The sequence below is a fragment of the Rhinatrema bivittatum genome, chromosome 3 (genome assembly GCF_901001135.1).
Source record: "Rhinatrema bivittatum chromosome 3, aRhiBiv1.1, whole genome shotgun sequence".
In the NCBI taxonomy this organism is placed as follows: Eukaryota; Metazoa; Chordata; class Amphibia; order Gymnophiona; family Rhinatrematidae; genus Rhinatrema; species Rhinatrema bivittatum.
In genome coordinates, this window is record NC_042617.1 from 342,370,149 (window position 1) to 342,383,471 (window position 13,323).

The following is a 13,323-nucleotide window of genomic DNA, read 5'->3' on the forward strand; positions in this document are numbered from 1 at the left end:
CCCAAGCTTTTTTATTTATTCTCATCCTCTAGTCTTTTAGGGATCCACAGTGTTTATCCCATGTCCCTTTGAAATCCTTCACAGTTTTAGTCTTCACCACTTCCTCCGGAAGGGCATTCCAGGCATCCACCACCCTCTCAGCTTTCCTGTCCACACCACTTCCTCCACCTGCTCTTCTGTTTACTATGCAGAACCTTGCTGTGCCTCTTTGTAATTTGCTCTGTCACCTTTGAGGCACTTGGTCCTCTTATCTCTTCTAAAACCAGGGTACCTCCTCCACAGCCAGAGCTGACTGCCCCACTCCATATGCAGCACTGGGAACTTCACCATGCTGGAATCCTCCTGGTACCAACCTTGCACCTCATTCTCTGTACCTACCTTAGCCAAATCTATTTACTACAGTTCCTTGATCTCTTCATCTTGTGATAATCCCTGCTGCCTCTTTCACAATTTAAATAAATCTCTGTATCCCCTATTGCTTCCTGTTCCATCTACTGTCTCTACTATACTCTTACACCATTTCTTTCTGGATAAAATTTCCATGGCTTGTTCAGCTCTTGCTTCTTTTGCAATGGTGTCTTCCCCTTCCCTTTCTGGATTCTACCAATCTGTGGTATTAGTCACCCCAGGATGATCCCTAGGGCCTTCTATTTGTGACTTAAGGTCTGGCGGTTTCCAGGCAGTCAGTTATTATGAGGTTTCAGGTTGGACTGAGGGTTTTACAGTAAGGTGCTTAGCATACCTGGGAACTCTCAGGATTTCACCCTGAGACTCAGGGAATGTGCATCAGTCTCAGGGGAAACACTAGATATCTCAGGGCCTCTCTGTGTACATCTCAGGCACTCCTCTTCCTCAGTAAGCCTGCAGAGAACAGGAGAAGTGGGGCGAGCCTGGAGCAGACACTGCAAGCAGCATGTGGGGAGAAAATGTAGAGGGGCTGCAGTTTTGATTCCAGATTTGGGACTCACTCAGGTAGAGTGAGGATGCAGAGATCATGGGCATACCTGGGAACGTTTGAGTTGTGGTCACCTGAGATTGCTGTTAATTAGCAGAGGGGGGGGGGGGGGGGGAAACGGGAAAGGAATGCAATAATATGAATCAGCTTTCTCTCTTCCACCGCCACCCTTGCCTAACTAATCCACATTTTCTTTTTCTCCCACCCATCACCATCTTCTGTCCCCCTCCCCAGATGACCCAGCATACTTCCCGTTCCTCTCTCCCTCACCCAGCATGCTCTTTGCTCCCTCTCCCTATAAGTCTCAGCTCCATGACTTAAGCTTCCCCACTCTACCCTGAGCTGAGTTAGTCCCAAGTCCTGGAATCACAGCTGCAGACTGAGTTTGTGTGTGTTGCAGCCTCTCTCCAGTTTCTCCCCACATGCTGCTTGCAGCGTTTGCACCAGACTAGCCCCACTTCTCTTGTTCTCTGCAGGTTTACTGAGGAAGGGGAGTGCCTGAGCTGTATATAGAGAGGCCCTGAGATTTCTAATGTTCCCCTGAGACCCTGTGTCTGATGTACATTCCCTGAGTCTCAGGGTGAAATCCTGAGAGTTCCCAGGTATGGTCATGGAGCTGTGACTTATAGGGGAAGGGAGCAAAGAGAGTGTTGGGGTCAGGGAGAGAGGAAGGGAAGTATATTGGGGGTCATCTCTTGGAGGGGAGAAAGGTGATGTGGAAGGTGGGTTTAGGTCAGAGCAATGTAGAGTAGAGGAATGCACCACCCATGCCACAGCATCCCCACTAGAGGCAGCTGTGCTGGTTTGCTCCTGCTTGCATAGAAGCAAATGAACCCTTAAGTGTCTGTGTGTGTAACCCTCTCTCACGTCAAAACTGAATCTCTCCTGGTGGAAAAATGGCAGTTACAGGGAGAAGGGGAAAAACAAAACCTCGAACAGAAACCTCTTCATTTTTACCAGGGTTCTTCAAAATGGAGTTCTGGATGCAAATTTGTGCACTTTGAACATGAGAACAAATCCAGTCCACCTCCTGTGTGCTCACTACTTCTGAGCATGCACTGATTCGGGCTCTCAGTAACAATAAACAATTCAGCTCAGAAAGGGAATTGAAACATATGAGCTTTTTTTTTTTACTGAGACAATCAGATAAGGAAAAGTAACTTTTACATTAGTAAAAATGTACACAAATTAACACAGCTCTTTTCTTAAAATGTAATGTAGAGCACTCTGCTAGCATTATACTATTTAATCTTGCAGTCCTATAATGTTGCTGAGCTCAGTTTCTTAATATAATAGGTGAATACCAGTTCAGCTTGATTTTGTGTATATGTGTACAAGGTTTTGCAAATGCAGTCCTCTTCTCTCCGTGGAATTGCTTCCTTCAGGGCTGAAACAGTGAGGGGCGGGAGGCAGTTGCTCCGTTTTGCAGCTTGCTTGCTTCTCAGTACACTCCAGCATGCCTTATTTTCAAACAAATAATGATATTAGGAGATGTCCACCCTCTTTTATTCAGAGCTCAGTTAGCTCTGGAAATGGCTTCAAATGCAATCCTCTGATTGTCTGGTGGAGCAACTAACTCACTCTTTCTTAGTGTGAGGGGTGGTAGGCGTGTGAGCCCTTTGTGCTGCGGTGTAGTTGATGCAGCCTCGCGAGCAAACCCACAAGCCCTATATCAGCCGCTGGCTAATGCATCCTGTAGTGGGACAGTCTGGAGCTTCAGCTTAACCAGCCGCCTCCCCGGCAGGTTGAGTCCTTGGGTTCTGGCAGTCGGCAGGACTTAGGCAGGTCCCTAGGGTGGTGGAGATGACTAAAGTGCAAAGGCACACTAGGGTCAGGGCAGGCAGCAAACCAATGGAGTCAGGGGGCAGGCAGCTAGCAAGAGTGATCAGGTCCAGGTGGCAGGCGGTCATGGTCAAGGTCCAAGCAAGAGGTCAAGGTCTGAAGAGTCAAGCCAAGGGTGGATGGAGACACACTGAAGACACTGGACAAGATGAGTAGGACCAGGCGAGGCTGGGCAATGAGGGCTGGAGAAGACACGGCTGGAAGGCATGGCTCAGGAACCAGGAATGAGACAGGAACCAGGAACCAACACGCAGCTGCAACATGCAGTGCTCCAGGAGTAGAAAACTCATTGCAGAGGCGAGGAACGGCTGTTGAGCCTTAGCTTATATAGGCCAGAAAGCTGACATCATCTGGAGGCACTGCTCCAGGTTTCCTGCCACGGTGTGCATCTTATGTGTGCACGTGTGCACGTCCCTATGGGGGAGGCAGCGGTCTCGCTGGGATGGTGGCATCAGTGATGCTTGACAGTGTTCAGCGACAGTGGTGGGTGTATACTGCTGGCCACCTGGTAAAAATGAAGAAAGAGAGTGTGAAAATGCTTGCTGAAATGGAAAAAGCAAATACATTTGGCAACAGAATAATAATGGGAGATTCCAGTTACCCCGGTATTGACTGGGTCAGTGTCTCATCGGGCTCTGCTAGAGAAGTTAGGTTTCTGGAGCAGCTGGTCCTAGAACTGATGAGAGGGGCAGCTACTTTAGATCTAGTTTCTGGTGGAATGCACAGCTTGGTATGAGGGGTTACTGTGGTGGCGCTGCTAAATAGTAGTGATCGTAATGCAATCAAATTTGACATAATCACTGGAGGAAGGAGATTATCTCATGGTAGTGTCTTCTTAATGTGCCATCAAAATCATGAAAATAGATTTTACAGACCACAGCATCAGTGAATACAGATGGATGTATGACCAGCTGATACTACGATTCGGCTGTCATTGTCATGCTTTTTATTTGGACAATGACAGCCGAATCATAGCACCAACTGGCCATGCATCCATCTGTATTCAGTGATGCTGTGGTCTGTAAAATCTATTTTCATGAAATTGAAGGGGCACTAAGAAGGCACTACCATGCGATAAGCACTCATTTTTAATTGCAGAACATTTTTTTTGAAAAAAGCAAATACTGATGTAAGGCGGGCCTATGATTCAATTTAAGGGCAAGCAACAGAGGTTGCTATTAAGCTAACTGAGGGTCCCACCTAATTACAATTCATTTTGTTGCACATATACAGCTTTGTTAGTACTTTCAAGAATGGAGATACTAATTATGACACATTTTCAGGACAAGTTCTGTGACTGTATATTGTGCATTGTTTAAAAATACCATTTTGGAAGACCAAATACAATTCCAAGCATTAGAAAAGGCTGAAGTAAAATTTAACGACTGCCATCTTGGTTTAAGTAGACCAAAATGATAAAGTAGGCAAGAGCATTAAGCACTGGCAAGTTAGGTGTGAAACATTAGTTAGGCCAAGAGAGACTTTGAGAAAAAGCTTGCCAGTGAGGCAAAAACCACTAATAAAAACCTTTTCAAGTACATTTAAAGCCAAAAGCCTGTAAGGGAGTCTGTTGGGCCGCTAGATGACTGAGAGGCAAAAGAAGTGCTCAGGGAGGACAAGGAAATAGCAGAAAAACTGGATTAATTCTTTGTCTCAGTCGTTATGGAGGATACCCACACTTGAAACATTCTTTAATGGTGGAAATTCTGAGCAACTAAAACAAATATCTGTGACAGTAATAGATCAGATTGACAAACTAAAGAGTATACAATGACCAGGACTGGATGGCATCCACCCCAGAGTTCTAAAAGAACTAAAACATGAAATTGCTAACCTGTTACTAGTAATCTGTAAGCTATCATTTAAATCCTGAAGACTAGAAGATGGCCAATGTGATGCCGATTTTTAAAAAGGGCTCCAGGGGTGATGCAGGAAACCACAGGCCAGTGAGCCTGAGGTTGTTGCTGGGCAAAATGGTAGAAACCATTCTTAAAAACAAAATCACTGGCCTTATACAGACATGGCTTAATGGGGAAGAGTCAAAATGGGTTTAGTAAGGGGAACTCTTGTCTTACCAATCTTTTAGAAATTTTTGAAGGTGTAAATAAACATGTAGATAAAGGTGAGTTGGTTGATATAAGGCAGTTAGACTTTCAGAAGGCATTTGACAAAGTCTCCTCGAGTTTACAAAGCCATGGGATCGGAGGCAGTGTCCTACTGTGGACGGGTAGGACTAAATGGTCAGTTTGCCCACACTGACACTTTTCTTCCTTTTCTCTCCCCTCCGCATCATTTCTTTTGCCCCGTTTTTCTTCTCCCATGCCTCTCTAAGGTCCTGGAATGTGCTGTTTTATAGTCCAGCAATTTGACTTTTTCTCTTCCTCTTCTTCTATTGATCTGTGTCAGTCTGAATAATCATCCTGTTCACTCTGCTGAGACTGTCCTTGCTCACTTATTTAATTATCTGCTTCTTTCTCATCTTTCTGGCTCATTTACCATTCTTATCCTGCTTGCTCTGTCATCTGCTTTTGACGCCGTTGATTACTCCCTCCTGTAGATATTGTTGCCTCTCTGAAAAGGTGGGTACCCCCTCCCCTCCCCCCACCCACACATACACAGGAGTAATCCAGGGCCCGCTGGGGATAGAGAGAGCACTGAAAGAGGCTCCCCCCTCCCAGAGGCGATGTCGCTTTAAGAAATACGATTCTGGGAGCCGTAGTCCCAAGAAATATTATCCTAAAGCCAATTATGACCAAAGTACTGATCTCGGAGGAACGTTGTATTATTTGGAGAACATAGGAGAGGCTTATTAAGGAGTGACTTAGAGTTTTTCTCTTGAGAGGGTAGATTGCCGGGGCAGGCAGACTCTGCCAAGAGAGGTAGGACTGCCAGGGACGCAGTCATCAGGAGGCCAGAAAGCTGCCAGGAGAGGCACTGACCCAACTTGACAGGGCCTAGATAAACCAAGGCCTACCTCACAGGTGGGGATTTTCATGTAAGTAGGTTGGATAAGTCTGCAACTGAATTTAGCAGCCCGGACAGGGTACAATAGAAAAAATGTTTGGTTGCTGCATAGGGCTTACTGTATTATATTTATGATAGATGGTACAGAATGAAAACACTTACTACCATGGTTAGTTGTAAGAAATTGTTTTAAAGCATTTGCAAACAAAGTGTAAAAAAGCAGCCCAGCAGTGGTTCAAGCCGTCCCATTTGCCCATCCATGCAATAAAATGTATGCAGATAAACAGACCAAGCTGGGCACACAGGGATAGGATGGGGGTGAGAATGATCCTATTACAAATGGGTGTAAATAATACTCTGTGCTTAGGGCCAGGGACACAAGAACACTTAGACTCAGTAAAAGGTATAAAGTATTTTTATTCGGCAATATAAGTGTTCTTGGGAGATGCTGGATACTGGGTGCCCTTAGTCTTACAATCTGACCAGCATCTCGTTGGATACAGGAAGTGACCCTTCTTTTATAGATAAACATACAATATTGTGGAAGTTTCTAGACTTACGTGACTGCCCAGAGAATCATTTACAGAGTCACATCATGCTGTTGACATGACAACCTATCCCTGAACTGCCCTGATTAGTTTTTCCAGGCGTAGCCCATTTGCCCTCACTCTCCAAATAATCCTTTGTTCTGTTAATTATCTTGTCCAGTGAGATTTTAACAGAATAGTGCCTGAAGTTCCTGCCGTTGGTTTCTTCTTTGTGACCCAATGAATAGGCCTCACCTTTCTGGTGCCAGCTTGTCTACCTGTTCAGGGACATTCTGCAAGTCATGCTCAGAAAGTCACTCAGAGTTCATTCAGCCCAGGCAGGCTAAAGAATAGCAGAGGCTTCTGGGGATTTTCCTTCTCCATGTTGGTTTGCTGTTCAGGCATACTTCTCATGGGCCTAGTTGGAAATGTGAAGTAGCTACGGTAGCCTCGCACCTTGTTCCAGGGTAGCCCCCTGTCTGTCCTTTGTCCCTTCGTACAGCACCTGCCACAGTTAAACTTGATTTTGTGCACCTAACAGACCTGATGTGGATCTAACACAACCCCCAAGCTGTGACGCGGTCATCAGAACACAGCTGACCCTACCTCCATCATGCCTGATCATGGTCTCATAAACTGCATCTCTCCCTGCCAGGGCTAGGTGAGATGGGAAGACAACACCAACGGCAAACGGTCAACGCCATCTGGGCAGTATGTGCCTGAGGGTGAGCTGTGGTATGAGGTTGGTGCTGGGCTTCTTGCACCCTCGGGGGCTGGATGGGAACGTCTGCTGAAGGGGGGGGGGGGGGGGGTGTGTGTGTGCAAGCTGCAGAAGGACTACAAAAAGCACCTTGTTTGGTCCCTCTGGCTGTGAGAGCAGCTGCAGAAGTGTGGAACCTGGGTGGGGTGGCAGGCAAAGTGTGGAGATGGAGCGGGGAGTCCAGAGGATCTCACTCTGCCAGTTCAGAAAGAGTGTTTGTCCTGGCCGGCACCACAAGCTCTTTTAAAATGTGTGGGTCAGCTGGCTGTGCTAATCTTGTGTATCATGAGATTAAACCCGCCAGGCAGCCTGTGAGTTTTAAAAAAATACTTGAGGTGCAGGACCAGCACAAATGCCTTTCAGCAGCCGGTGGGCTGGGATCCACTGGCCGTACCACTCTTACCTTCACATTCTGCCTGCTTCCACCACTGTCCTGTTTAGCTTGGAGTCTGGAGCACTTCCCTCCTGCAAGCCAGACCACCGCTATCGAAAAGTACTTCAAACGCCAAGACTATCTCTGGTGTTCAGTTCCTTCCTTGTTAGTTTTGATTTGAAGGAGTACAAGGCAAAGAGATCCTGAATAGCAACGGGGAGATGGGAGGAAAGATGCAAGCAGAGAGAGAAGGCCCAGAAATGGGAAAGAGTCTGTCCAGATTAAATGTTGTAAACTAAAGAGACTGCGGTTTGCAGAGCATGAAACGAGGGATGATAGATAAGGAGAAGCCAAACTATAAATATAGTTAAAAGTCAGCTGAAGAATGTTGCACTGGTAACAGTACTTGGCGGGGAGCCAGCAGAGAGCATGAAGTAAAGGAGTGATCTGGGATAGGTGACGAGAAAGATACCGAAAGCGAGCAGCAACATTTTGCAAGGTCTCGGCGGATAACGAGGCCTGGGAAGGCCAGCCAGCAGCGCATTACAGTAACCCAGAAGAGATAGAAACGCTGCACACAGGATGACAGGAAGTGAAAGAGACACGAGAATGAATTTTTCTGATATTAAATGGCTGTAAGCTGAGAGATGAACAGAGAGCAGATGCATGCAAAAACCGAGCGTGGATTCAGTGAGAACACAGAGATTTTTAACAGCAGCACTATAGATATGTTAAGTAGTAGTAGTAGTAGTAGTAGTAGAAGAAAAGAAGGTATTTGGAGAGGAGCCAGGGCCTGCTGAACCAGAGGGTGGAAAAGTTAAGCTGGAAAGAGAGGGAGTATCGTGGTTTTAGAAGCAATGAGCATGCGCTGAAGGATCGGAAGAAAGTGAGGAGGCATTTGAGTAAAAAGAGAAAAAAAAGAGTGAAGCAGATCTGCATATCATCAGCACAGAAGGGGCAGCCACAGCTGAAAGAGGAAATAAAAGAGCCAAGAGGAGGGAGTCCAGACCACAGCCGTAATGGCACTCCGGCTGCTTCAGGAGCAGGATCAGGAAAGGAATCATTAGCAAGGCAGGAGAAAATTACAATTAAACAGATTAGATGTGATCCAGCCAAGGACAGGTCCTACTGCTACGGCTGCCACAGGCCACTGCCAAATCGCTGGAAACGGCCGCACAGCCGGCCACTTCCTGTATCCCCATCCACAGGTCTGTTCCCTGCAGCATCAGGGCTCTCCGGGCAGTACAGTCGGGCATCGTAAGCTGGCTTGATCTGAATGTTTGTGATGGTCCCTGGATGCCTTGGACCATCATGACAGACTGTAGAAGGGGTTTCGGAGCCAGGTTTATCCCCTGGCTGGATCCCTCTCCATGGCTTTGTGGGCCTGGATGCCCTTCGTGGGGAGGATGGAAGGAGTAGGTCTTTTGCGGTGTTTAGCTATCCAACCCTTGTGGCCAAGTTTGTGTTTCTTGGGTCCTGGCATTCCCTCAGAACTGTGTTCTGTCAGCGTCTCTCTCACTTTCTCCTCCTCGTCTTTTTGCTGCTGTGTCGTATCCTTGTCCTCCCTGGATTTCAGTCTGAAAACCCACCTTTTTCAGGCACCTTTTGGATCTTGACTCCTGATTATCCCGCTCTCAGTCTTATTGATTTTAACCATTTTCTTAATAGAAATTCCCAGTTTTGCCCTGTATGTTTGTTTTGATTAAATTGTAACTGCTGAGAAGGGACTGTCTCGTATGTGTTTCTTGTACGGTGCTGTGTACGTCAAGTAGCTCTGTAGACGTGATAAGAAGTAGTAGCAGTAGTAGTACAGACACCCTTTTCTTATTCTCTATTCAGTCTCTGCTCCACTTCATTAGTGTATGTCTGTCCTTTGTCCCTGGTCAGAGTGATCCGTTTGCTTTCTTGGCCCACCTGAAGTACTTGGGTCCATGTGTGCACGTCTGTCGCGGGGTACATAATGTACACAGTATAATATATATACTCCACCTCAGCCGTATAAATATTGAAATAAATAGATCAATGAATCCCTTTTCCGTAGCCACAAATTCTGACCTCTAACTTGACCACTTTTTATGCCGGCCCCATTGCAGAAACCTGTGTGATGTATCACGGAGGAAAAATATTTTTTTTTTTAATAAAAGATCATTTGTGTTTTGAAAGAAACTATTAATGTCGAGGAAAAGGCACAATCCATCTGCAGTGACGGTAAATGAGGCGAGGGTTGCTTTGAGGACAGTTTGGCAACGGGACAGCTTAAAAGCCTGTAGCACCGAGTGTAGTTGGCTGTTTTGGATCAGTTTCCATAAAAAGTGTGTACGTTTAAATGTTTGGTTTCGTAAGCGGAAGAAGCTATGCCAGCTTGTGCTAACCGCAACACTGATTGCCACCTTCGAAACGAGTATTGGTAAGAACTGTACTGAATTTCCACTTAGGCGCAGTAAGCTATTAGGAATAAATAATGGATTATTTTCGGTGGTGTCTCCTCTGGAGCCCGGTCAATCAACGGCTGAGTTTAATGTTGGCCTGCTCTCCTTGTTGTTTTTCTTTTCTGCCTCTCTTAGAACTATTTCGATGGAAAGCTCTCCCCTCAGGGGAAAATGCCCTGGATAGAATATAACAACGAAAGAGTCTCTGGCACGGAATTCATAATAGACTTTTTGGAGGAGAAGCTCGGAGTAAATTTAAACAAAAACCTCAACCTCCAGGAAAGAGCAGTTTCCAGAGCAGTGACAAAAATGGTGGAAGAGCACTTCTATTGGTAAGCTCATGTTTTGTTTTTGTCCTTTGGGGGGGCGGCAGTTTTGAGTATTTTCTGAACTTTCAAAGTGTGTGATTAGGTTAGCATGCACACTTTGTAGCTAATTTTCACAGGGAAACTGTGCAGCTGGTTTCCTTTTGAAATTTAGCTAGCATAAAATACATGTGCTAAAAGCACCTGGATACCTTGCACCTGTTATTTGTGTGGATGGTGAGGAGAGGGAGGGTAAAATAGCATATGTACTTTTTGACATGCTAAATATATGCAATATTTTACTCCTTTAACCTAAACATGTGCAAAGGAACATTTCTTTACGTGAGGCTAAAAGTATGCACTTTGTGAACCTCGAGTGTCCATTTTAACCATTCTGGGGCTGATGTAATAAGGTACACCAGGCTTGAGCACACATTTCTACTCATGTTTGTATGCACATTTTTGTGCATGGAACTCTACTCAGGATTCAATATGAATTTTAATTGTATGTGCAAATGTGAGTAAAAAAAAGATGCATGCACACATGTATTTATTTTTTTACAAGGATTTGTTACTCACGGTCCTACAGGAGTAGTCAGAGTGAGGTAGAGGATTATCAAATAATGTTCACATCTATGATTCCTAGTAAGTGAACATAATACATTATATAGTATAGAAACAAAGAACATGATAGCAGATAGAAACATAGAAACATGACACAAAAAAAGACCGCATGACCCCTCAGTCCAATTAATTTAGCATTATAATTGTCATCACTTCCTTAGAGATTTATCCCATGCTTTCTTGAATTCCGATACTGGTTTTTTCTCCACTACTTCCACTGGGAGGCTGTTCCACGCATTCCCCACCCTCTCTCTATAAAGAAATATTTCCTAAGATTATTCCTGAGTCTACTCTCTTTCACCCTCATCTCATCACCCCTCGTTATAGAGCCTCCTTTCCATTGAAAAAGGCTCACCTTCTTGTGCATGGAAACCTCTGAGATATTTGAATGTCTCTATCATATCTCCCCTACCTTGCCTTTCGACTAGGGTATACTTGTTCAGATCTTTAAGTCTATCCCCATATGCTTTAGAATGAAGAACACTCCATATGGTTCATCCACTCTGTCCATCCACATTTCCTGTTCAGCATTATAGACCCTTTCTCTCCCCCAGAGATCCTCTGTGCTCTCTTGAATTCAGATACTGTCCTTCACTTCATCACCTCCACTGGGAGGCTGTTTCATGCATCCACCAGCCTTTCTCTGAAGAATTATTTCTTTGGATAACTCCTGAATTTATCCCCTTTCATCCTTAACACATGACCCCTTGTTCCAGATTATATACAAACATATAAGCGTAACATTTATTTTTATTTTATTTATTACATTTATAACCTGCTTTATTTGTTCCATGATACTCTAAGTGGGGAGCAGCAACAATTAACACAAATCCAACTGCAATATACAATAAAATTACCTCAGGTACAAACTTACCAGGTCATTCATTAAAATGCGTTATGGCGTTAATGCATTAATGCCATAATGCATGCGAAAAAATTGTAACACACAGTGCGAATGCAAATTTTTGGGAGGGGCAGGATTGGGAAGGAGTTTGGGTGGGAATTAGTTAATGAGGGATAATATTGCACCATAATGCATGCTATTGTATGGTTTTAACGCCGGAAATAACTAAACCGTGAAACTGGCCCCTAAACCTCCACCAACACCTCACTTCGACTTATTAAATGGTCATCCTATAGAGATATAAATACTTAACTACTATGAGGGCCTTGTATAGAGTGTCTCTCTCTCTCACTCACTACCCACATGCACTCTTTTCTTCATTTCCATCCTCTAGTTTTTAGGGATACACAGTGTTTATCCGATGTCCCTTTGAATTCTTTCACTGTTTTTGTCCTCACCACTTCCTCCGGAAGGGCATTCCAGGCATTTGCCACCCTCTCCGTGAAGAAATATTTTCTGACATTGGTTCTGAGTCATCCTCCCTGAACTTTCATTTCGTGACCCCTAGTTCTACTGATTTCTTTCCAATGGAAAAGATTTGACGATTGTGCATCATTAAAACCTTTCAGGTATCTGAAGGTCTGTATCATATCTCCCCTGCACCTCCTTTCTTCCAGGGTGTACATAGTCATATCCTTCAGCCTCTCTTCATAAGTCTTCCAATGCTGATCGCACACCATTTTGGTCACGTTTCTCTGGACCACCTCCATTCTGTCTTTATCCCCCTTCAGATAAGGACTTCAGATCTGAACACAGTACTCCAAATGAGGCCTCACCAAGCTCCTGTACAAGGGCATTATCACCTCCTTTTTCTTACTGGTTATTCCTCTCTCTATGCAGCCCAGCATTCTTCTGGTGTTAGCAATTGCCTTGTTATATTGTTTCATCATCTTCAGATCTCCAGACACTATTACCCCAAGATCTCTGTCCTGGTCCATGCACATTAGTCTTACATCCCCTATCACTTACTGTTCTTTTGGATTACCGCACCCCAGATGCATGACTCTGCACTTCTTGGCATTGAATCCCAGCTGTGAAATTGTTGACTACTCTTCCAGCTTTCTTAAATCACTTTTCATTCTCTCTACTTCTTCTGGCATGTTCACTCTATTGCAGATTTTAGTATCATCCACAAATAGGCAAATTTTGCCTTATATCCCTTTCACAATGTCACTCACAAAGATATTGAACAGAATCTGCCCCAATACCAATCCCTATGCCACTCTACTTAACATGGTTCTCTCTTCAGAGTAGGTTCCATTTACCATTATATGCTGTCTCCTGTCAGTCAACTAGTTTGTAATCCATGCGCTCACTCCCAAGCTTCTCATTTTATTCATAAGCCTCCTATGCAGGACCATATAAAAAGCTTTGCTGAAATCTAAATAGATCACATCTAGCGCTCTTTCTTGATCCAGTTCTCTAGTTTCCCAGTCAACAAAATCAATCAGATTTGTCTGACCGGACCTTTCCCTGGTGAATCCATGCTGCCTCGGGTCCAGCAACCCACCAGATTGTAGATAGTTCACTATCCTTTCTTTCAGCAGAGTCTCCATTATTTTTCCCAACACCGAGGTGAGGCTAACCGACCTATGGTTTCAAGCCTCCTCTCTGCTACACTTTTGTGAAGTGGGACCATA

At 44.8% G+C, this 13,323-nt stretch overlaps 1 protein-coding gene across 2 annotated transcripts in view; it reads left to right on the top strand.

Moving 5' to 3' along the window:
- FAXC (failed axon connections homolog, metaxin like GST domain containing) overlaps positions 1–13,323 on the top strand; it is an 83,891-nt gene that overhangs the window by 38,737 nt on the left and 31,831 nt on the right. For both annotated transcript variants that reach the window (XM_029595385.1, XM_029595387.1), the window contains exon 3: positions 9,986–10,182. In XM_029595385.1, coding sequence (XP_029451245.1) covers positions 9,986–10,182 — 197 coding nt within the window. The remainder of the gene's footprint in view (positions 1–9,985; positions 10,183–13,323) is intronic.